This window comes from Perissodus microlepis, chromosome 9 (genome assembly GCF_051167445.1).
Source record: "Perissodus microlepis isolate ML-2025 ecotype Zambia chromosome 9, ASM5116744v1, whole genome shotgun sequence".
NCBI classification, from domain to species: Eukaryota; Metazoa; Chordata; class Actinopteri; order Cichliformes; family Cichlidae; genus Perissodus; species Perissodus microlepis.
Window position 1 is genome coordinate 29,436,786 of NC_140469.1, and position 24,036 is coordinate 29,460,821.

The 24,036-nt window shown below is 40.1% G+C and overlaps 2 protein-coding genes and 1 pseudogene across 3 annotated transcripts in view; all 3 read right to left on the reverse strand.

Moving 5' to 3' along the window:
* The window catches only part of LOC146380753 (uncharacterized), a 3,010-nt gene extending 3,005 nt beyond the window's left edge, over positions 1-5 (reverse strand). Inside the window, exon 1 of the mRNA XM_084940121.1 lies at positions 1-5. This exon is cut by the window's left edge and continues 279 nt beyond it. The gene's annotated coding sequence lies outside the window, so the exon portion shown is untranslated.
* A 9,960-nt stretch (positions 6-9,965) lies between these two features.
* LOC146380754 (uncharacterized) lies at positions 9,966-12,926 on the reverse strand. Its single transcript, XM_084939956.1, has 2 exons — positions 12,252-12,926; positions 9,966-10,649 (listed from the first exon to the last, which is right to left on the reverse strand). Exons 1-2 carry the CDS (start codon positions 12,924-12,926, stop codon positions 9,966-9,968), a joined length of 1,359 nt encoding a protein of 452 aa, XP_084796082.1.
* Positions 12,927-18,790: 5,864 nt separating this feature from the next.
* On the reverse strand, positions 18,791-22,842 carry LOC146380755 (uncharacterized; annotated as a pseudogene). Its single transcript, XR_014801351.1, has 3 exons — positions 22,031-22,842; positions 20,241-21,760; positions 18,791-19,879 (listed from the first exon to the last, which is right to left on the reverse strand). The product of XR_014801351.1 is annotated as an uncharacterized LOC146380755 (transcript).
* Positions 22,843-24,036: the final 1,194 nt, after the last annotated feature.

Below are 24,036 nucleotides of genomic sequence, written 5' to 3' on the forward strand. Positions count from 1 at the left end.
ACTCACTTTGCTCCGCCCCCTTCTTCTGCCCAGCTGGGATTTGATACTGTGCTGTCACGTGACTCAGCTACGCACAAAAAACGCATTTGAGCTGCAGAGAGTGAGATACAGGAACAACACGTGGAGATATTTTACGGCTGTAAATGAAAATGCTGGAGAACAGCTGGAAGGCTTGTCAGCACCTAAAGCCACAGGAGACCACAACAAGCTGCAGAGTTCAGCTTATTTTTTCACACCCCAGTTAAATGCTTTGACTGAATTCTCACTGCACACCCAAACTTAGTGTTTGTATACACTGTGGACATTATAACCTGACACTGATCAATGCTGCTCTGACAATCACAATCACATCCATGTAATCATTTAACTGGGATGATCTGGATTTACTGCGCAATGCTGAATGTGTCCTTACAGTACAGGGAATAACTCTCTGTGTGTTCCTGTAGAGAAACTCTGGGTTTGTGTGCTGACGAGCATCACTCACAGTACGTTACGAAAGCTCACTCATACCTTTCCAGATGTGACAAATTCAAAAAGATGCTGAAACCTTTGGAACATCATAAACTACACATTGTTGTACTCTTTTAGGATGGACAGGTTTTGCATTTATTTACTCTTAAAAGGATAAAAGATGTTTTTAAGAATTTTGCATTCAAGAGGAGAATGTTTAAATAAGTCATGTAAATGAGAATTACAAAGTTGGTGGCTGCAGTATAAACAAATTGGTGTATCTTAAAAATAAAACTATGAAGACACTCAAAATTAATTTCGTCTGGTTGGAAACTGTTTTATGCAACTTTTTTACATTTACAATTTTGAGGGATGAACCTCTGAAATTTCTTTAACTAGAAATGTGTGTAAAAATACCACTTTTGCAATTTATGTAGTTACTGTTGACTTAATGCATACATATGATTAAAATTTGGGATATAATGGTTGTATTGATGTATAGCAACTTGAAATGCTCCCAAAAATGGAAGTACAACATGTAAAAATATAAAGATAAGCTCAGGCAGACTTGGTTCTGTGGTAGGTCTAAAGGGTTAAACTGCTTCCTCACATCTGCTTCATGAATATGAAGGGTTGTAGTGGAAGATGGTGGTGTGAAATCCTCATAGCTGTGGAGGGAGGAGGGGACTCCTGTGAGTGAAGTCTCTGATGGTGGTGATGGCTCTGTGCTAGTGGGAGTGGGGAGGTGGGGGGATGATGGACTAAAGTGTCTCTATTGTTGGGGAAGCTGGAGATGTCAAGGCTGCTTGATGTCTCATCAAACCAGCAATAAAAGTCGTTGAGGGTGTTGGCCAACAGCAAGTCGTCAGTGGAGTGGGGCTGTGTGCTTATATCCTTACTCTCATTTCCCTTAGCGTATCTGTAACATGCAACTTCTGTCGGTGCTGTGCTACTGGAAACTGAATTTCCCGGAGGAACCGACCCAAGGGATTAATAAAGTTCCATCCATCCATCGGACATTTGCACACATGCTTAAGAATTGCATTGACCCCATTTCCTCCAAAGTAAAATTCTAGCTGCACATGCCCATGAAAATTTCTCCCACTGAAATGAGAGCCAGCACTGTTTTGCAGTATGTTTTAAATTACATTGTTTTGAGTTTGTCATACATATTTACTGCACAGTTTGAGTCTTTTTGTGGTGAATTGTTTGTACCAAAATAATTGATTCTGTTCATCTGGACGTGGCGTTTTCAGTGTTCCAAGTGACTTCTTCAAACTCAGCTGACTGCAGGTTTCCCAAACCTAGTAAACAGTACATTTGCACAATGACGAAAACATCCCACTGAATGAACAATGAGCTGTAAGATAAGTTTCTTCATCATTAATATGCAAATCATGACCATTGATCAACAGCCACTGATCAAATTCCATGAGTACCATTCACAGAGAGTTGGGGAATGGCTGCAATCCCAGCTTTGTAAGATGGTGAAAGATGTACCCTTAGAGAGGACAGATGGTTTGAAAGAGGAGTGAAAGAAGCCATCTATGTCCACTGTGAGCGACCATCTTTGAACAGAGGCGGGGGTTTACGACACCAACTCTCTGCCATCTATAATCCAGTTTTGAGATCCCTTCCCAGACGCCTTAACGCCCACTCACATCCTGGGCCATCTGACCTCAGGAATTCGCATGATAAGGTGGGGCCAGGTTTCACAATGAACACACCCGAAACTCTGGCTGATTGGGACCCACACCCAGTTTCACACCTTGGCTCAGGCGATTAGAGGATCATCAGGGGGTCCTTTTGTCCCTCTGTGGGGGGATACTCCCACTAGGTTTATATCTGGGACTCTCCACCATTTGACCTTAGAACTGAAGAAGCTTCTCGGATGAGAGGTGAAACGTCTTCAAGCAACTTAAAGAAGTCCAGACGCTTTTCTTTGCAAGCTCCTTTGACATGTACCCTTAGGGTTAGTGGCTCCAGATTGGATCATGGAGGTAGTGGACCCCCTGCCCTGCAATAATACATACAAAACCCAACAATCCCTTTGGTGACAGTGGGAAGGAAAAACTCCCTTTTAATAGGAAGAAACCTCCAGCAGAACCAGGCTCAGGGAGGAGCGGCCATCTGCCACAGGCGGTTGGGGTGAGAGAAGGAAAACAGGAGAAAAGACATGCTGTGGAAGACAGACAGAGATTAATAACAAGTATGATTCAATGCAGAGAGGTCTATTAACACATAGTGAGTGAGAAAGCTGACTGAGGAAGAAATACTCAATACATCATGGGAATCCCCCAGCAGCCTACACCTATTGCAGCATAAATAAGGGAGAATTCAGGGTCACCTGATCTAGCCCTAACTATATATTTTAGTAAAAGGGAAAGTTTGAAGCCTAATCTTAAAAGTAGACATAGTGTCTGCCTCACCAATCCCAACTGGAAGCTGGTTCCACAGAAGAGGGACCTGAAAACTCAAGGCTCTGCCTCTCACTCTACTTTTAAACAACAAGTAAGCCCTGTCAGTACTCTTGCTGCAGCATTTTGGATTACCTGCAGGCTTCTGTGGGAGTTTTTAGGACATCCTGATAATAGCAAATTACAGTAGTCCAGTCTAGAAATAATAAATGCATGGAGTAGTTTTTGAGTGTCACTCTGACAGGATATTTTGAGATGTTTAGAGATATTGCACATATGAAATAAAGTAGCCTGTGATGGCTAAAACCATGGCCACACTCTAAAGTCGGTAACTCTTGTGTATTTTAATTCCTTCATTTGAACACAATCACACACTTTAGTTTCTAATAAGTTTACTGATTGGTAGTGATGGCTTCCTTGAAGCTGACGGTGCGTGTGTCAAAAAAATAAACACACTGCTTCAGAAGCACTGTGTCGAAGGTTGATTCGTTTGGCCAGAGTCACGTGATCAGTGACATCCGAAGCTTCATTTAGAACGTGACTACTTCGGTGTCTCATTCAATGGTTTATAAGGAAGTGAATCATTCGCAGGATTTGCGGTGTTTTGATGGTGACAGATAGCAAACCACTGATATTTCTACTGAGAGACATGGAGCCAGCGAGGAAGAGAGGAGGTTCTGTTGTGTGGGAGTATTTTGAGTAGATTTTGGTCATTCGGGTGGGTTTTCCAGCTTTGTGTTCTGGCTGTTTGCTTTTGTTTTGTGCGTGTTTATTTTATCTGGAAACGGGAAAAACTTAAAATGTCAAAAATATAAATACCATTAAATAACTTTAGAAAGACTTCTGTTTGACTCTTTACATTTAATGTTATAAAAATATATATTTTATTGTGTAATTAATCTTAAAATGTTAGTCTGCCAAATGTGCAGCAATTTAATGTATTTATTCTCTTTAGCTGATAGTTTGTGGGGCCCAGGTAGACTGTATACTTGCATCTCCACCAGTTTCTCTGCACTCCAGCCTCTTCTGTTCCACGTGAAGGGATTTTCCTTAATGCAGTAGAAATGATCTCTACAAAAAGGAACAGGTTCGGCCATCGCACAGTGGAACAAATTCTCTTCTTAAATAAAAATAAAAAAGGGTTACCTTAAATGCATCATGTTTTTAATTTGCAAGTTCATAAGCATTTTCTCTTTCCAGTTCACAATCAATTCTACCCCCAGATCAAAAATATGTATAGGAAAATTTCCCCAATATAATATTCTTTATAAATACATCCGTCTAGCGATTAATTGCATAAGTAATGGAAGCAGGACCTCACAGCAGAAGCATACTCCATAATGTGTTGTACATTATTATATGTATATTATATGTAACGAAGTCACAAGCAAAGAAAGACCACACCAAGGTGCATATTTAAACAAGGAGAGTTTACTGGTCAAAATTATTTATTAAACAAACAAAACACATTTTTTAACCCCCCAAAAATACACGTTCAAAGCAACACAACAGTGGCCCAATATCAGACAGAATTCCACTCCGTAGTGGGCAGTCATAATGAAGCAGTTGGTTTTATTTTGTGGATTCAAGCTGCTCTTCATATTTTTGGCCACCAGATGTCACCAGAGAGGACTGTGTTGAAAAGCTGTGAGTAATGAACCGTTTTTCAATACAAGCTTCAGAAAGCTTCATTTGGCCATCACTACTGATTGGTTTGGATACTTTAGTTCTATTTGTAAGCACGCACATTTAGGCTACTTCCACACGTACCCGGGTATTTTTGAAAACGCAGATTTTTCTATGCGTTTGCACCTTTCGTCCACACGTAAACGGCGTTTTCGGTCACTGAAAACGGAGATTTCTAAAAACGCCTGCCAGGGTGGATATTTTTGAAAACTCAGTTTTTGCATTTACGTGTGGACGACAAAAACGGAGAAAACGCAGAAAACGCAGCGTCAAAGGTGTGCGCCTTTTTTGACGTCACACTGTGCGCCACGTTATTGTTTCGGTGAAATGAATTTCTACAATACTGTTACTGTTACTTGTACTCTCTGCAGTGTTTAAATGCTTACATATACACACACAGTTACTGTCCCTCCACACATACGACTAGGTTCTGCTTCTATGCCCCATCCTTGTTTACTATTTCCCACCGAGGCTTCTAGACTTCTGATTGGCCAACATTTCTACAGGTTAGGAATATATCGCCACCTGCTGCTTTGGCATGTTCCTAGCAGCGTTTTCCTTCATTTCTGACTTAACGTGTGGACGGGATTATTTTTTAAAACGGAAACGGAAAATCTCCGTTTTCAAAAATACCCGTGTACGTGTGGACGTACACGAATACTTATGTATTCATACCATTTCATTACTTAGTTGGATTTTTGACTAACATTGATCTGGGGAGTTGCCAGACAAAAGGTGGTGGCCTGGGTTTAAAGCCCTTAAATACAAAGAGCGATAATTGGACTGTACCACCACTTCCTGATGAAGGGTGTTTTCTTTAATTTAAAACAAACTACTTGTACTTAATGTTTGAGTTTAGGGTTTAGTAGTTTTGACTTCCTTTTTTGGTGTTTAGTTTATTAACAAACCAGACTATACTGCATTGTTTGTTGTTTACGATTGTGTTTTGTTACTCCTCGTGTGTCATAGTGGTCTGATCAGACATTATATTTACCCTTCTGTGCCATTTCATGTTTAGGTCAGTTATGTTTGTGAAGTTTGCAGTTCTTTGTCTGAGTTCAGTTTTGTTTCTTTGACCTTTTTTATGAGCTCAACATTAATTACTTTAGAAATTATAATTTTTGGGTTAGATGAATGAAAACCCTATTTTTCTAATAATTCTTGTGACTCCTTCTTTTTCAACTCGGTCCATTACACAGCCCTAAATATTTGTTTACTGTCCTGGTCAAATATTACTCCAAGGTGTCACTGGAGGCCAAGGTAATGCCATCCAGAGCAAGTATCTGGTTCGATACCATATTTCTAGGTATTGTAGGGCCAAGTATAATCAGCAGCAGAAAGTTAGAGGTCACCCAGGTCTTTATATGTGTGTTATCTGGCTTCATTCCATTATTGTAAATTTAAATGTTATTATCAAACGATCAGACAAGAGAGAGTTTACAGAAAACAGTGTTAAATGTTCAGTTTCTATGTCATATGTTAAAACAAATTCTAGAGTGTGATTAACGTGATGGGTGGGTTACTTTACATTCGAGATCAACAAAAGTGGACAAGAAAAGATTGAGACCCATCAGTCCAGGCAAGATTTTTCAATCTCTGCAACATTCAGATTTTAGGGGCAGAATTTGTCTTAAACAACATAAAGCATGGATCCATCCTGCTGCTGGTGTAATAGCGTGGAGATGTTTGGTTGCCACAATTTGGGTCCCTTAGTACCAACTGACATCATTTACAGACCACAGCCTACCTGAGTCTCAGTCCAATAGAGCACCTTTGGGATGTGGTGAAATAAGATTCACATCATGGACGTCCAGCCGAAAAATGTCAATATAGACCAACAACTTCTGAAGAGAGGCAGTGCCAACAAAGGAAGCGCTGATAAACTGAGCAAATCAAACCACAATTTTAAGTGATTATTTTCCAAAATTAATCTTTTTTATATCTTAAACAAAAAATCAGAATTTTTGATACCTACAGCAACTTTGTTAAAATATAAAAGATTTTAAAGATCTTATTTTTTCATAAAGTTCAGGTCAGAATTTTCAGTAAGCTGCAGGAACCCTGTTCCGTGTCAGAACAGCCAAGTCTCCTCTGATAAACCTCCATCTGTGTCACTGAAAAAAAGTTGTCACTTCAGTTTTTGGTTTGATATACAGGAAATGACATCATGGCTCAAACTATTTATTTATTTAACATTTCAAATTTTGGTTTAACTGTTGCAGGATTTCATAGCACAAACAACCTGACAAAAAAACAAAAAACAAAAACTGCAGAACACATGGATCAAAATACATTAAAGTTAATGTAATACATTTAACTCTGACCCTGAAATCAGAAGAGGATCTTTCTGCCTCTTCAGATTCTGCCATCTGCAGTCTGCCGCAAAAGAAGAGGTGTTCGCACAGACAGAGCTGCGAGTAAAATAGTGAACTCAGAGGAGAGAAACAAACAAAGTATCGATCATAAACCACTACCACCGTTTGGATCGATATCTGCATCGATGTGCCCACCCTTGTCTCCTGGATCGTAGCTGCGATCAGCGTGAACCACGTGGGTCTCTGCTCCCTGATCTGTTTCCTGTGTTTGGAAAGAGTTCAGGCTTCATCACGGAGTTTCTCTCGGTTTGTGGGCTCATCTAAAGGTAAGCACCGAGCTAACTTTACTGTGAGTTCAGTTCATGTTGAGTTTAGCTCCTGAATGAGGTCTTCTGTTGCTCTCCTCAGTGTCTGTTCACAGTTTATTGTGAACACGTTGAGAGAAGAGTGAGAGAGTGTTTGGAGAAAAACACCAACTAATCATTAGCTCAGCATGCTGGGAGAAGTTGGAGCAGAAAAGTCTTTTCATTGTCCCTGCAGCTGTTTTTCTGCCTGCACCAAACCTCTACAGCCTCATTTCTATTTGAAGTGAAAACAGGAAATGGACGAGAGCGATCTGCTGCAGTATCAGGGTCACATAAAACTTTATTGTCCAGCTGCTGTGGATGAACACATGAGAGGAAGTGAACTCCTACAAAGTGTCATTTTAATGAGTCTGGCTGCTGTAAAGTGATGCACAGGAAGATATTAACAAAAACTAATGAAACAGAGATGAAAGTAAACAGTGTTCATATTTGAAAGCACAGAGAATAAAAATATATTGTGGTGGTTAATGTGCAGCTCTTGGTGAGTTGGTATAATCATGTTTTAATCATGTTGTGGATTGAATGTTGGGTTTTATTTCATTTTATCTACACAAATTTTGTCCACCTGTGATTGTTCAGATTGATTTGTTGGGTTGACTTGAATCATGTGAAGGTTTAAAGCTGCACTTCCCCCAGAAAGAATAAACTATAATATTGAAGAATGTAATAATGTCTTCCTGTGTCAAACACAGCTGCAGTCAAAGCCAGGAAGGAAAGCTGGTTAAAACTGTTGAATGTGTAAGTTTAAAGGCCCCATCATTAAAGCACAGGTAGATCTGAGTATAATTACAATTCTTCATTCTATGAAATGAATGTTCAGCATCGAGTGAATTCAGATGTTCTGTTCAGTTTTCTTTCTATAGTGAAAGTTCACAGCAACAATCATCTTAAACTGCTTCATATTGTGATCCACTGTATGGTTTATGATGGAAACACTGAGTCTGGTTCAGCTGCTTTGTTGGGTTCTCTCTGTTAAAGACTCTTTTTGCATCTCTACTCTCCAGTATGGAGGCATCATGGGGGGTGGAGATGCTTGTGAAGTGGTGATCAGGTCCAAGCTATTTTGAATGGTGGAGGTGGTGGGACTACTGGGGCTGAAGATGTTGGAACGGGTGGGGTAGCGGAGAATATTTATCTTCTTGTGAGAATAAAAGGGAAAAAAAAACACTTGGACACTTTTAGCATAATGGACAGGACGGGGCGCCCACACAAACGCAAAGCAGGAGATGAAGCATCGCTGAATATGTTTCCAAACCAACTTCATTCTAAGACAAAGACTAGAAAATATGGTGAAGCATATCTTCCCTTTGGCTTCACCTGCACAAGTGCCGAGGTAGGTCTCCCCTGCAGAATTGGTTTTCCCTTCGTTGGGAGCAGCGCTGGGCTCTCCAAATCACGGAGTATCCCACATTCTTGATTTTTAGTTCACAAACACTTCTTATTAAGACTAACTACTCCTGACATTTTGGAAATGTTAGCTCTTTATGCAGTAATGTTACAGCGGGATAATATCAGGCTGATCCTGCCACTATTTGTTCCCTTGGTTTAAATCACAGACAAACAGTGTCCCGCAGTTGTTTATGCTTTTGAACCCATTTTGCACAGAGAGGCATTTTTGAGAAATGTATTGATAGCAATGTTAAATATTATTACACAGGAAAAAAACAACTACACATAAAATAATTATAATTATTTTATGTGTAGTTGTTTTTTTCCTGTTTTTACACCGTGACGCCTCTGCCTTTCTATATGGAGGGACAGTAACTGTGTGTAAAAAAACAACAACTCTGTTTTCGGTGATTCGAAACGCCGTTTATGCGTGGACAAAAGGCCCAAACGCATAGAAACAGTTGCATTTTCAAAAATACCCATATAGGGTATTTTACGTGTGGAGATAACATTTTTCTTGTAAAACAAAAGGGGGCAGAGTTAGAGCAAATTATTCTGTTTATAGTACTGCATTACCACTGTGCTTAATTTGAGTTATCATATATTAGGTCATGGATATATTTAGATGGATGTGTGGGTTTAATTCCACAGATATTATCAGTTTATATAAGTTGAGCTGCTTCTGTGTGTATATATTTGGTCTCATGGCCAAATACATATTTTTTGTTATTACTGACCGATACAACATCTTGTTAGCTGAAAAATCTGCAGCAACTGTGTGATGTTGTCATCAACAACTTCTGAAGAGAGGCAGTGCCAACTATGGAAACGCTGATAAACACAAAATCAGATGTTTTAATAGCTACAGAAAGTTTGATCAAATATTTAAAAAAAAAAAACATCTTATTTTTCATGAATTTTAGGTCAGAGTTTGCAATAAGCTGCAGGAACCCTGTGAGAACAGCCAAGTCTCGTCCTCTGATAAACCTTCATCTGTGTCACTGAAAACAGTTAATTTGACTCTGACTGTGAAGATGTTCAGTTTTTGCTCTGACATACAGGAAATGACATCATGGCTCAAACTCTGTCATTAAATGATTTCTTTATTTAAAATTTAAAAATTGTATTTAACTGTTGCAGGATTTCATAAAAACAACCTGAAAAAAAAAACCTCTGCAGAAAACGTGGATCAAAATGCATTAAGTAAAAACATGATAACAGGAAAGAAATTTCTTCATCCAACTGCTGGAACAAAGCTAACCACTCAACACGAACACTACAGTAGAACAGTTTAGAAAGTTTAAAATGTAATGAGAGGCACATTTTCGTTCATAGCTGCCTCATCAGATCTTTACAGGAGATTCCACCTGAACTCTGTGGAGCCTGATCTCAAGGGTTTGAAGTCTGACCCTGAAACCAGAAGAGGATCTTTCTGTCTCTGCAGATTCACTGTGATCCAGAGATGGGAGTGATTTCACTCCTGGATGATCACACTGATGTTTGCACAGAGCAGATAACGAAGTGAATGTTTTGGCACATTGGTAACAGTGAAACACTTTATTTGCAGTGTGGGATCGTTTGTGTTTGGAGTATGAACTGAGACTTCTGAAGCTTTTATCACACTGGTCACAGCTGAAGTTCTCTTCCATGTGTGTACGTTCATGCTTGTTACGACTACCGGTTTGTGAGAAGCTTTTGTCACAGTGTCTGCACTTGTATGGTTTCTCTCCTGTGTGGACACGTTTGTGTGATTTAAGGCCACTTGCAAGGGTGAAGGATGACCCACACTGGTCACAGACGTGCATTTTAACCCCACTGTGAATGAGTTCATGTCGTTCTAAGTCATGTGATGTGGGGAAGCCTCTACCACATTCTCTGCAGCATTTAATTTTGTCTCCAGTGTGTATACGTTGATGTACTTTGAGGTAGTCTTGTCGACTGAATGTTTTTCCACAAATGTCACAACGAAACGCTTTCCCACAGTGATGACAGGGTTGAGAACTGGATCCATCTGTGTCGCTCTGCTTCTAAACAAAGACACAAACACAGTGTAAGTCAGTCCTTCAACATTTTTATCCTGAACGTCGCCTGAAAGAAAGAGCAACTCTGTCAACTTCAGATTACATTTTACAGTTTCAGTTAAAAACAACAAATTTACTGGGCTGTAATAACTACAATACTACCACCATAATACTACAGTAATACTCATTGTTACAGTAACATCTGTGTAAGTACATGGTAATAATGTGAATAATACCATAATATTAGTAGAATATCACTGTAATACTAATAGGCTACCAACACAGTGCTAACTACTAATGTAACACTGCAATATTACTAATTTAATACTGCATTAATAACACTGTAACTGTGCAGTTATAACACAGCTGATTGGAAGACAAGAAAAACATTACCACATTTTTCTGATCATAAGGTGCACCGGATTATAAGGCGCATTAAGCGGGAAAAAAAAAGTCAGATAAGTCAAACTTTATTCAACTCAAAAAGTTAGCGTTCATCCTCCAGCTTCACTGTGTTATGCTTTATGTTATGCTAACATAGCTGTGTTGCCTGCGATTGCATATACCAGCTAGCCCAACTTCAATAACCCGACAAGCGTCACTGCTGTGTAGTTTTCTGTCTTCATTTATTTTTTTTCAGAAATCTCTCAGTCAGACCATGCTATATTAAGTTTATGTAACTAGCGAAACTAGCGAGCTAACTTCCACTAACTTTTTGCTAACTCCATTAAATTTAAAAATTCTGTTTTCATAGATGCCTGGATGTTAAATGTAAATGTTACACCTGGTAAAGCAGCAATGCTGATCATTTTATTAAAGATAAAATAATTTAGACAGTTTTTAACTCTCAGTGTGCCGCAGTGTTCGTTTGACTTTGGAACGTGTAGCAGACGGAGTTTTGGACTCAGATTGCTCCGTGAGGCTCCGGACTATGGTAGCCATAAAGCTACCATAGCTTACCAAAGTCATGCTAAAACATTTTTACAACATCATCAAGGTCAGTAAGCATAACCAGAATTCATACGTAAGGCGCACTGGATTGTAAGGTGCACTGACAATTTTTGAGAAAATTAAAGGATTTTAAGTGCCTTATATTGCAGAAAAGATGATACTACCTCATGACACTGCAGGTACAAAATTAAATGAGTATTTTAACACTTGTGTCTAAAAGTATGAACGCTATAAGGAGACAATGATACTACTGCTACAATACTACAATACAATTAAGTAACGATACAACCTTGTTAACCATAAGAGAAGATTACTGAATGGTTTGGTTTTGTACTTATTTTCATTTATGTTGTATTTTATTCCATGTACACCTGACAGAGGAATGAGCCGCTGTAAACAAAGGCCATTTATGCAGAAATAATAACAATACCATATTCCATGAAACTGCCTGAATATTAAACAACACCATCATATCATTTTCAGCACTTTTAGTTTTTCATGATCATGTACACAAAAATTATAACTGAAATGAAAATCTTAATCACTCTGTGCCATCTTTCCATTCAGTAGAATTGCTAACATGCTAACACAATGTAATGAGCAGAGTGGTTTCAGACAGTCAGGCTAAAATGACACGATAAAAATATAAACACATACCTCACAGTAACTGCACTTGTAGAGTCTCTTTCTGGTGTGGATCTGTTGGTGTAGTCTCAAGTAATGCATAGATTTAAAAGTCTTCTCACAGAGGTCACATTTATAAGGTCTATCATCAGAGTGAATAAACATGTGCTGTTTTAAGGCTTTTCCTGTTAAACACACTTTACCACACTGATTACAGCAGTGCACATCATGTCCGGTGTGAATGAGTAGGTGTGCATTTCGGCTCGATATATGTCTGAAAGTCTTCCCACAAATGTCACAGCTGTATGCCTTAATTCCAGAGTGGGTAAGTAGATGACTTTTTAAGTTGGAACTGTGAGTAAAAGTTTTGCCACAGTGATCACAGGTGTACGTTTTAACTCCACTGTGGATTAGTTTGTGTGCTCTTAGGGAACCCCTCCAGGAAAAAGACTTTCCACACAAGTCACAGCTAAAAGGTCTTTCTCTAGTGTGGATGACTTGATGGATTTCTAGATTAGCCTTCGAAATAAAATCCTTCCCACAATCGTCACAGCTGTATTTTTTCTCTCCCTTTCTTCTGTGAGGTTTGTCGGCCTCCTGAGAGCACTGACTTCTCGGCCCATGTTGGTCCTGCAGTGACAGAGAAACAAACAGAGGCAGTGAGTGAAATGCAGTCGTGGAACAAACAGAACTCCCTCCATTAACCATTTATGGGCGGTCCGAGTGTGATATATATATATATATATATATATATATATATATATATATATATATATATATATATATATATATATATATATATATATGTGTTGTTTATTTGTAAAAAATGTTTGGAATCATGTATGATTTTCGTTCCACTTCTCACGTGTGCACCACTTTGTGTTGCTCTTTCACGTGGAATTCCAATAAAATTGATTCATGTTTGTGGCTGTAATGTGACAAAATGTGGGAAAGTTAAACTATAACATTTAAATTTACAATAATGGAAAGAAGCCAGGTAACACACACCAATTAATTAAATTGCTGAAATGTCTTAAAGATATAAAGACCTGGGTGATGTCTAACTTTCTGCTGCTGATTGTAGTTTGCCCTTAAAATTCTAGAAATATGGTATCTAACCAGCTCTGGATGGCTACCTTGGCCTAAACATCTCAAAATATCCTGTCTCAGACTGACGCTGAAAATCTAGTTAATGCATTTATTATTTCTAGACTAGACTACGTCACAGCGACGCGATGAAGGCTGTCCCAATTCAAAGGCTGCTCGAAATGCGGCCTTCAAATTCGTCCTTCGTTCCCCTGAATTTTAAGGCTGTGGCGGTGTAGACTTCGTGGCCCAACATATCCCACAATTCATAGCACGGCAGTCGGTGTGGATAATTTTGCCGCAGACGGCAGAAGCGAAGAGTAAACTGTCAAAAGTAAGTACTGAATAATATGTCACTTATTTATGTGCAAATGTTTACTAATGAAGAACATTAAAAAATTACTGTTGGCCACATGTGCGATTAGTGATGTTTGTACTAACTTGGTTTTAAAGCCTTTACTTTAAAATATACTCCGTTCAATAGTCGACCTTAATCTTAAAGAGAATGTGATGATTTTGTGGATAATTAAAGTCAGTCATATATCCACAAACACAACAAACTGAAAGTCAGTGATGCTGCTCGGTTTGCAGTCCTGAATATCACGGCACAAGCAGGATTCACTGCACTGTTAATGTTAGCTATGTTATATTGCTGCCTCTGTTCGGTGGTGTCGAGCCAAACGGACTTTAACGTGTGTTTGAACGAGCTGACGGTTCACTCGTTAAGCTGAAAGAAAGATGCTTTAATCACAGGAGTCACACACGTGTCCACTGTACCATCTGGGAACTCTTCTTGTTTAGCACTCGTAATAACACAAACACTAAATCCTCCTTCTCTCATGCTGTTGTGTAGCAGTGTGTACACCTGAGACTGTCACCTGTCTGTCTGTCCTGCACTCTCTCTCTGTTTCTTTCTCTCTGATTGTGGAATAAAAGTATGAACATGTATTTATAAGTTACACTTGTGTTTGAATCCTGCAGCTTATCACACATTTGATTTCCATCTGTGACAACTGCAAGTGTCCAGAGTGAGGACAGACTGAGGGACCCACTGCTGCACATCATCTGTGAGGCTTTGCACCCCTGATGATCCACCAGGACAAACTGAGCAGTGTGTGAGGAAGAGGAGGAGGAAGAGCCAGCAGCAGCTGACAGATGGAGAGAATAGACAGACTGTTCCCTGTTTGTGAAGGACTGCTAGAAAAGTTTAACATAGCTAATTGTCTGTCCTGAATCAGTCTTATTAGGTAATGTTCAAATAATTTTATCATTCCAGTGTTTTCAGTGTGGGAGAAAGTACTCAGGGCCTTCAAGTTACACACTATGAAAGGCAGCAACAAGTTTCATATTCAGAAACCTAAAGTATGTATCAGCAGCAGAATGGAGCTAAAAATAAATGTTTGTTTCAGTTCTATGAAGCTTTGAGTATTTTGGATTAGGAGCACTGCTGTGTTTGTTGCATCATATTGCTGTAATTGTTTATATGCTTCATATATTCTGAGGTAAGTTGATCTATAGTGTTACATCATATTCTATAAGGATGTTATGTGTTTGTATACTTTCTGCCCAGTTTGACCTATTTAGCAGAAGTCAGCCTGTTTAAGGCTCTGATATCTATCTATCTATCTATCTATATAGATATATCATAATGATCTGACAATACATATAATATTGGCTATATTATATTTACATTACCACAGTGAGATGATTTCAGTCTCATGAACAACATTAGCTAATTGTTATTTACTAACTAATCTTGAAATGACTGTTCAGCACAGAAATGAAGCCCAACAATCATGTTTTACAGTCCCGTGGTCTCAGCCTCAGATACTCAACTAATCAAAGTGATGTCATGACAAAAATGAATGACCAACAAAACATTTTTTCTCCTTCATTTCTGTCACACAAAGCTGTATGTAACGTTTCTCGCAGTTAGTATCATGGTTGCTAGGCAACCTGAACAGCGCAACAAAGGCTAGAACGTCCCATTTCACAAGCCTCTCACTTCCGCACTTCTCGTACTTATAGTACGCACTGTACGTAGTACGCGTAGTGCACGTACTTCAAGCGAGCGGTCTCTTAATTGGGACACAGCCGAAGTTTTCCAGAGGCCTGGTAATGAGCTAATCATGTGATACAGGTGTGTTGACCCAGGGTGAGATCTAAAACCTGCAGGGACACTGGACTGAGATTGGGGACCCCTGCAGTAGATGCTATGCAGATGACACTGAGCTTTGTCTATCCATAAAACCAGGTAACACACACCAATTAATTAAATTGCTGAAATGTTTTAAAGATACAAAGACCTGGGTGATGTCTAACTTTCTGCTGATGATTGTACGTGGCCCTAGAATTCCTAGAAATATAATATCTAACCAGATACTTGCTCTGGATGGAATTACCTTGGCCTCCAGTAACACTGTCAGAATCTTTGAGTAATATTTGACCAGGACATTATACAAATATGTAGAGCTGCTTTATTTCATATGTGCAATATCTCTAAACATCTCAAAATATCCCGTCTCAGAGTGATGCTGTTCATTAATTTATTACTTCTAGACTGGACTACTGTAATTTGCTATTATCAAGATGTCTTAAAAACTTCCTGAGACGCCTTCAGTTAATCCAAAATGCTGCAGCAAGAGTACTGACAGGGCTTTCTTCTTGTTCCTTGAGTATTTAAAAGTAGAATGGGAGGAAGAGCCTTGAGTTTTCAGGGCCCTCTACCACAGAACCAGCTCATAGTTGGGATTGGCGAGGCAGACACTATCTCTAATTTTAAGATTAGGATTGAAACTTTCCCTTTTGGTAAAACATACAGTTAGGGCTGGATCAGGTGGCTCTGAATTTTTCCTTATTTATGCTGCATTAGGTGTAGGCAGCAGGGGAATTTCCCATGATGTGTTGAGTATTTCTTCCTCAGTCATCTTTCTCACTCACTATGTGTTAATAGACCTCTCTGCATTGAATCATACTTGTTATTAATCTCTGGTTCCCTTCCACAGCATGTCTGTTATCCTGTCTTCCTTCTCTCACCCCTGCCCGGTTGTGGCAGATGGTCGCCCCTGCCTGAGCCTGGTTCTTTGAGCAGCTTCGGCTGTCCTGTTAAAAGGGAGATTTTCCTGCCGTTTTCATCAGATTCCACTACACTGCATTTTCGCAGGAAATGCAACCTTTTCTAGTTTTTATTTAACATTTAATTAACAATATATATTTTTGAATTTAAGCTAGAACAAGACTTGGCATTATTTAAATGGTATGCTTATGTCTCTGACGTTACCCCAAATAAATTGGACTCACATCTTGAAAGTTGGTCTGCTAAAGGATTACCTACATTTGATAGTCTGATTAAAGATGGGAATTTAATTAGTGTTGATACATTGAAACAAAAATACAATCTGGAAAGACAGGATTCATGCCGATACTTGCAAATAAGGCACTATATAAAGACGACAATTAGAGTGGCGTCGGACACTAATGTAGATTTGATAGCAACGCTCAAAAGGCATAGAGTGGCGAAGTCAACAAAAAACACATTTCCTCTTTGTATACATTTTTTACAAATAAGATATTATGGGAGAAGGAGGGAGGAGTGTGCATAACACAGGATGAATGGACTCAAATATGGAAACAACAATGGAAATGCACTACCTCACAAAGATGGAGGGAATTTGGATGGAAAACTTTGATTAGGTTCTTTATCACCTCTTACCAAAAGACTCATTATGATGGGAATCCCCCGTATGCTGGAGAAAATATGGACACAGACGAGTACACCTCTGACATTTGCAGGCAGAATTTTAAACCTTGGGTGAAATGGGGTCAATGCAGTTTTTAAGCATGCATGCAAATGTTCATTAGTCAGCTGTGAGCGAGTTTTTCCCATTCATCTTTAAATGCCAGATTTTCACTTCAGGAAGCACACAGCCCCACTCCACTGACAACTTGCTGTTGGCCAACACCCACGACGACTTTTACTGTCGGTTTGATGATCCATCAAGCAGCTTTCACACCTCAATAGAGACTTCCCCAACAATAGAGACACTTTGGTCCATCATCCCCCCACCTTCCCCGCTCCCCCCACAACAGAGCCATCTACACTATCAAAGACTTCACCCACAGGAGCCCCCTCCTCACTTCACAACTATGAGGATTTCAAACCACCTTCTCCCACTACAGCCCTTCATATTCATGAAGCAGATGTGAGGACGCAGTTTAACCCCTCTAGACCTACTAAAGAACCAATTTAATTCAATTCAATTGAATTTTATCTATATAGCGCCAAATCACAACAAAAGTTGCCTCAAGGCGCTTTATATTGTACAGTAGATACAGAAAAAGCCCAACAATCACATGACCCCCTATGAGCAAGCACTTTGGCGACAGTGGGAAGGAAAAACTCCCTTTTAACAGGAAGAATCCTCCGGCAGAACAAGGCTCAGGGAGTGGCGGGGCCATCTGCTGCGACCGGTTGGGGTGAGAGAAGGAAAACAGGATAAAGACATGCTGTGGAAGAGAGACAGAGGCTCTCCCTCCCATTCTACTTTTAAAACAAAGTATTTGTACTTAATGTTTGAGTTTAGGGTTTAGTAGTTTTGATTTCCTTCTTTGGTTTTTAGTTTACTAACAAACCAGACTGTACTGCCATGTTTGTTGTTTACAATTGTGTTTTGTTTAGTTACTCTTCGTGTGTCATAGTGGTCTGATCAGACTTTATATATACCCTTCTGTGTCATTTCATGTTTAGGTCAGTTATGTTTGTTTAGGTCAGTTATATTTCTTTGTGCAGTCATTTGGTTTGTTAAGTTTGCAGTTCTTTGCCTGAGTTCAGTTTTGTTTGTTTGACCTTTTTTATGAGCTCAACATTAATTACTTTTGTAAATATAATTTTTGGGTTAAATGAATGAAAACCCTGTTTTTCTAATAATTCCTGTGACTCCTGCTTTTTCAACTCGGTCTATCACACAGCCCTAAATATTTGTTTAATGTCCTGGTCAAATATTACTCCAAGGTGTTACTGGAGGCCAAGGTAATGGCATCCAGAGCAAGTATCTGGTTAGATACCATATTTCTAGGTATTTTAGGGCCAAGTATAATCAGCAGCAGAAAGCTAGTTGTCACCCAGGTCTTTATATCAAGCTCTGCTGTGTTCAAGCTATTAATTACTGCGCGCAGGAGAACCACAACACACATCAAACATTAAAGTTCAGTTATGCCAGCCACACACACACAACTCTCTGCATCAGGAAGGTCCTGGCACTGGTCATCCTGGGAGTTTCGTCCTTCTACGCCCTAACAGTTAGCAGATAACATAGTGAAGCAGCGCCAAGCAGTTTTCACAAGGTCATGCTGACACATAATTTGACTATGACTTTAAACATTGGTAACTTCAGGTGTTGCTCTGATATACAGGAAATGACATCACGGCTCAAACTCTTTGTCAGTAAACCATTTCTTTATTTAACATGTAAAATTTTGGTTTAACTGTTGCAGGATCTCATAACACAAACAAGCTGGAAAAAAAAACCTGCAGAAAACATGGATTGATGCATTCATTAAAAACATGATAACAGGAAACAGATTTTTTGATTCAACTGCTGGAACAAAGCTAACCACTCAACATGAACACTACAGTAGAAGAGTTTAGAAAGCTTAAAATGTAACGAGGCACATTTTCATTCATAGCTGCCTCATCAGATCTTTACAGGGGACTCTACCTGAACTCTGTGGAGCCTGATCTCAAGGGTTTAAGTCTGACCCTGAAACCAGAAGAGGATCTTTCTGTCTCTTCAGATTCACTGTGATCCAGAGATGGCAATGATTTCAGTCCTGCATGATTAGGCTGATGTTTGCACAGAGGAGATAATTTAGTAAATGTTTTTGAACATTGGTAACAGTAAAACAAGTTCCTTCATAATCATTATGCAAATCTTTACTCGGTGAATGGTACTCATGGCTATTAACCCCGGGTTTGCTGATCAATGGTCATAAGAATTTGCTTATTAACAACCAAAAAATTGACCTCACAGCCCATTGTTCATTCATTGGACTGGTTTCAGTCGTTATGCAAATGTACTGTTTACAAGATTTATTTAAAAGCGGGAATGAAGACGTAACAGGTTATTCGTAACATGGAATCGTTTGTGAGTGGAGTATGAACTGAGATTACTCAAACTCTCTTACAGATGAAGTTCTCTTTCATGTGTCTGCGTTCATGCTTAGTATGATCACATGATTGTGAAAAGGTTTTGTCACAGTTTCTGCACTTGTATGGTTTCTCTCATGTGTGGACTCGCTTTTGAAGCTGATGTGCACTGATGAAGGATGACCAACACTGATCGTAGACGTGCTTTTTAACCCCACTGTGAAGGAGTTCATATTGTTTGAAGTCCTTTGAAGTGGTGAAGCTTCTCCCACATTCTTTACAGTAGTTCATTTTTTTCTCCAGTGTGTCTACGTTGATGTATTTTCAGAGTCCTTCGATGACTGAAAGTTTTTCCACAAAGGTCACAAAAAAACTCTTTGCTACAGTGATGACAGGGTTGAGAACTGGATCCATCTGTGTCGCTCTGCTTCTAAACAAAGACACAAACACAGTGTAAGTCAGTCCTTCAACATTTTCACCCTGAACGTCGCCTGAAATAAAGAGCATCTCTGCCAAAGTCAAATTACATTTTACTGTTTACATTATCACACTCAGCTCAATTTAATGTGCTAAAAAGGTTAAGAGTAAAAACATTAAATTAATACTAGTTTAATGCTACAATAACAGTAATACAATCTTCAAACACTATCACTAAAAACCTGTGATTAGAGTCTGAATAATCACTCAGGGGTGTTTATCCATGCAGTAAAATTGCTAACATGCTAAAACAACTTGATAGGCAGAGTTGTTTCAAACAGTCGGGTTGACAAGATAAAAATATAAATACATACCTCACAGTAACTGCACTTGTAGAGTCTTTCTGGTGTGGATCTTTTGGTGTGCTATCAGGTCATATGGAGATTTAAAAGTCTTCTCACACAGGTCACATTTATAAGGTCTCTCCTTAGAGTGGGTAAACATGTGGCGTTGTAACTGTGTGCCTGTTAAACATAGTTTACCACACTGTTCACAGCAGTACACATCATGTCTGGTGTGAATGCGTAGGTGTGTATTTCGGCTCTGTTTCAGGCTGAAGGTTTTTCCACAAATGTCACAGCTGTATGCTTTAATTCCAGAGTGGGTAAGTAGATGACTCTGTAAGCTGCTACTGTGAGTAAAAGCTCTGCCACACTGATCACATGTGTATGCTTTAACTCCACTGTGGATGAGTTGATGTTTTTTTAAGCTTCCAGACACAGTAAACGACTTTCCACAGTCTCCACAGCTGAACGGTCTCTCTCCAGTGTGGATGAGTTGGTGGTTTTTTAAGCTTCGAGACTCAGTAAACGACTTTCCACAGTCTCCACAGCTGAACGGTCTCTCTCCAGTGTGGATGAGTTGGTGTTTTTTTAAGCTTCCAGACTCGGTAAAAGACTTTCCACAGTCTCCACAGCTGAATGGTCTCTCTCCGGTGTGGATGAGTTGGTGTTTTTTTAAGTGTCCAGACTGGATAAAAAACTTTCCGCACTCATCACAGCTGAACGGTCTCTCTCCAGTGTGGATGAGTTGGTGTTTTTTTAAGCTTCCAGACTGGGTAAAAGACTTTCCACAGTCTCCACAGCTGAACGGTCTCTCTCCAGTGTGGATGACTTTGTGTCTTTTTAATTTTCCAGATTGGATAAAAGACTTTCCACAGTCTCCACAGCTGAATGGTCTCTCTCCAGTGTGGATGAGTTGGTGTTTTTTTAAGCTTCCAGACTCAGTAAACGACTTTCCACAGTCTCCACAGCTGAACGGTCTCTCTCCAGTGTGGATGAGTTGGTGTTTTTTTTAAGCTTCGAGACTCAGTAAACGACTTTCCACAGTCTCCACAGCTGAACGGTCTCTCTCCAGTGTGGATGAGTTGGTGTGTTTTTAAGCTTCCAGACTCGGTAAAAGACTTTCCACAGTCGTCACAGCTGAATGGTCTCTCTCCAGTGTGGATGAGTTGGTGTTTTTTTAAGCTTCCAGACTGGATAAAAGACTTTCCACAGTCGTCACAGCTGAATGGTCTCTCTCCAGTGTGGATGAGTTGGTGGTTTTTTAAGCTTCCAGACTGGGTAAAAGACTTTCCACAGTCTCCACAGCTGAACGATCTCTCTCCAGTGTGGATGAGTTGGTGGTTTTTTAAGTGTCCAGACTGGGTGAAAGACTTTCCACAGTCTCCACAGCTGAATGATCTCTCTCCAGTGTGGATGACCTGATGCATTTTTAGGGAAGCTTTTACGGTAAAATCCTTCCCACACTCGTCACAGCTGTATTTTTTCTCTCCCTTTCTTCTGTGAGGTTTGTCGGCCTCCTGAGAGCGCTGACTTCTCGGCCCATGTTGGTCCTGCAGTGACAGAGATACAAACAGAGGCAGTGAGTGAAATGCAGTCGTGGAACAAACTGAACTCCCTCCATTAACCATTTATGGGCGGTCCGAGTGTGCTATAGAGATTATTTGTGTGTGTGTGTGTGTGTGTGTGTGTGTGTGTGTGTGTGTGTGTGTGTGTGTGTGTGTGGGTAAAATAATCTCAAATAATCTCTATAGCACACTTGGACCACCGAGTGTGGACCACACACACACACACACACACACACACACACACACTATATATACATTCTGTGTTGAGCTCATTGTTTCCTCTGTAGTGACTCAGCTGAGTCCAGATGGCTGAAAATGTTCCTCTGCTGCTCCGTCAGACTCTTCTCCTCCTGCTGATCAGCTGGGACACAAAACAGATCTTTGTTAGGCTCCACACTGCACTGAAGAGTCAAAGTGTCTCATATGTTCATCTGACAACACAAAGTACAAATTTCACTCTGATTGCTTGTAGAAATCTTGTGAGACGTGTTGTGCTGCAAAGTGAGGAAACTCTCTCACTCACTTATACTTCAGGAGGAACTTTGTCACATTGGCTCTAATATTCTAAGCAGCCCTTTACTATGACAGGGCCAGAAAGTCCTATTTGAAGGTTTGGGAGAAGGACCATGTTAAAGGTGGATTGGGGTTTATACACTTTGTTATGATACAGGTAAGGCTGTAAGAGCCTGAGAAGGTGTCCTGAATGAACCTCTAAAACCAGTTTTCAGCTAACGACTCTGCTTCAGTCTGGAAAACAGCAACTACAAGTTTAAACACTCCATCAACAATTCACACCCAGCAACAGCCTGAACAGCTCCTCCTGTGGTTTCCACAAACAGGGACAGACCTGTTACTCCCCCACCCCACACTTTCCACACCTTCAGCCCCCCACTCCCACCTACATAATGACTGAAACTAGCACCACCGAAGGAACAATGGGCTGGGAGGTCAGCTCCTCGACCATTAATATGCAAATTCTCATGACCATGTGATTGCAGCCATTCCCCAAACTCTTCGTGAAAGGTACTCATGGCCATTGATCAATGAGCTTTTATCAGTGAAAAGACTTTTCTGCTCCAACTTTCTGCCAGCAAACGCTCAACTTCTCCCAGCGTGCTGAGCTAATGATTAGTTGGCGTTTTTCTTTTGCTAATTTAAAAAAAAAGTTCACTTCCTCTCATGTGTTCATCCACAGCAGCTGGACAATAAAGTTTATTGTGACCCTGATACTGCAGCAGATCGCTCTCATCCATTTCCTGTTATCACTTCAAATAGAAATGAGGCTGTAGAGGTTTGGTGCAGGCAGAAAAACAGCTGCAGGGACAATGAAAAGACTTTTCTGCTCCAACTTCTCCCAGCATGCTGAGCTAATGATTAGTTGGTGTTTTTCTCCAAACACTCTCTCACTCTTCTCTCAACGTGTTCACAATAAACTGTGAACAGACACCGAGGAGAGCAGCAGAAGACCTTATTCAGGAGCTAAACTCAACATGAACTGAACTCACAGTAAAGTTAGCTCGGTGCTTACCTTTAGATGAGCCCACAAACCGAGAGAAACTCCGTGATGAAGCTGAAACTCTTTCCAAACACAGGAAACAGATCAGGGAGCAGAGACCCACGTGGTTCACGCTGATCTCAGGTACGATCCAGGAGACAAGGGTGGGCAGATCGATGCAGATATCGAGCCAAACGTTGGTAGTGGTTTATGATCGATACTTTAGTTCGTCTCTCTCCTCTAAGTTTAGAACTTTACTCCCTTTGGATGAAAAAGCAGCTCTGTCTGTTTGAACACCTCTTCTTATGCTCTTATGCGGCAGACTCACTTTGCTCCGCCCCCTTCTTCCTGCCCTGCTGGGATTTGTAACTGTGCTGTCACGTGACTCAGCTACGCACAGAAAACGCATTTGAGCTGCAGAGAGAGAGAAAGAGGAGCATCATGTGGAGATATTTTATGGCTGTAAATGAAAATGCTGGAGAACAGATGGAAGGCATGTCAGCAATACAATACAGGCAATACAAAACGCAGCAGCCAGACTACTAACTCGCTCTACCAAGCGTGTTCACATCACTCCCATCTTATATTCTTTACATTGGCTCCCAATACAGTTTAGAATTTGCTTTAAAATTCTTGTTTTAACATACAGAGCACTAAATGGCCAGGCCCCAGATTATTTATCCAAGCTTCTTATAAAATACACTGCTGCTTGTCGTCTCCGCTCACAGACTGAGTCTGTTAGTTCTTCCCCGTACACGACTGAAGA

What these genes read in the sequence shown, in the direction of transcription:
- LOC146380754 (XM_084939956.1), bottom strand. Translation starts at nt 12,926, where the DNA reads ATGGTTAATGGAGGGAGTTCTGTTTGTTCCACGACTGCATTTCACTCA. An exon ending in ACAAGTGCAGTTACTGTGAG is followed by an intron (nt 10,650 to 12,251) that starts GTATGTGTTTAT and finishes GTCTTTGTTTAG; the next exon opens with AAGCAGAGCGACACAGATGG.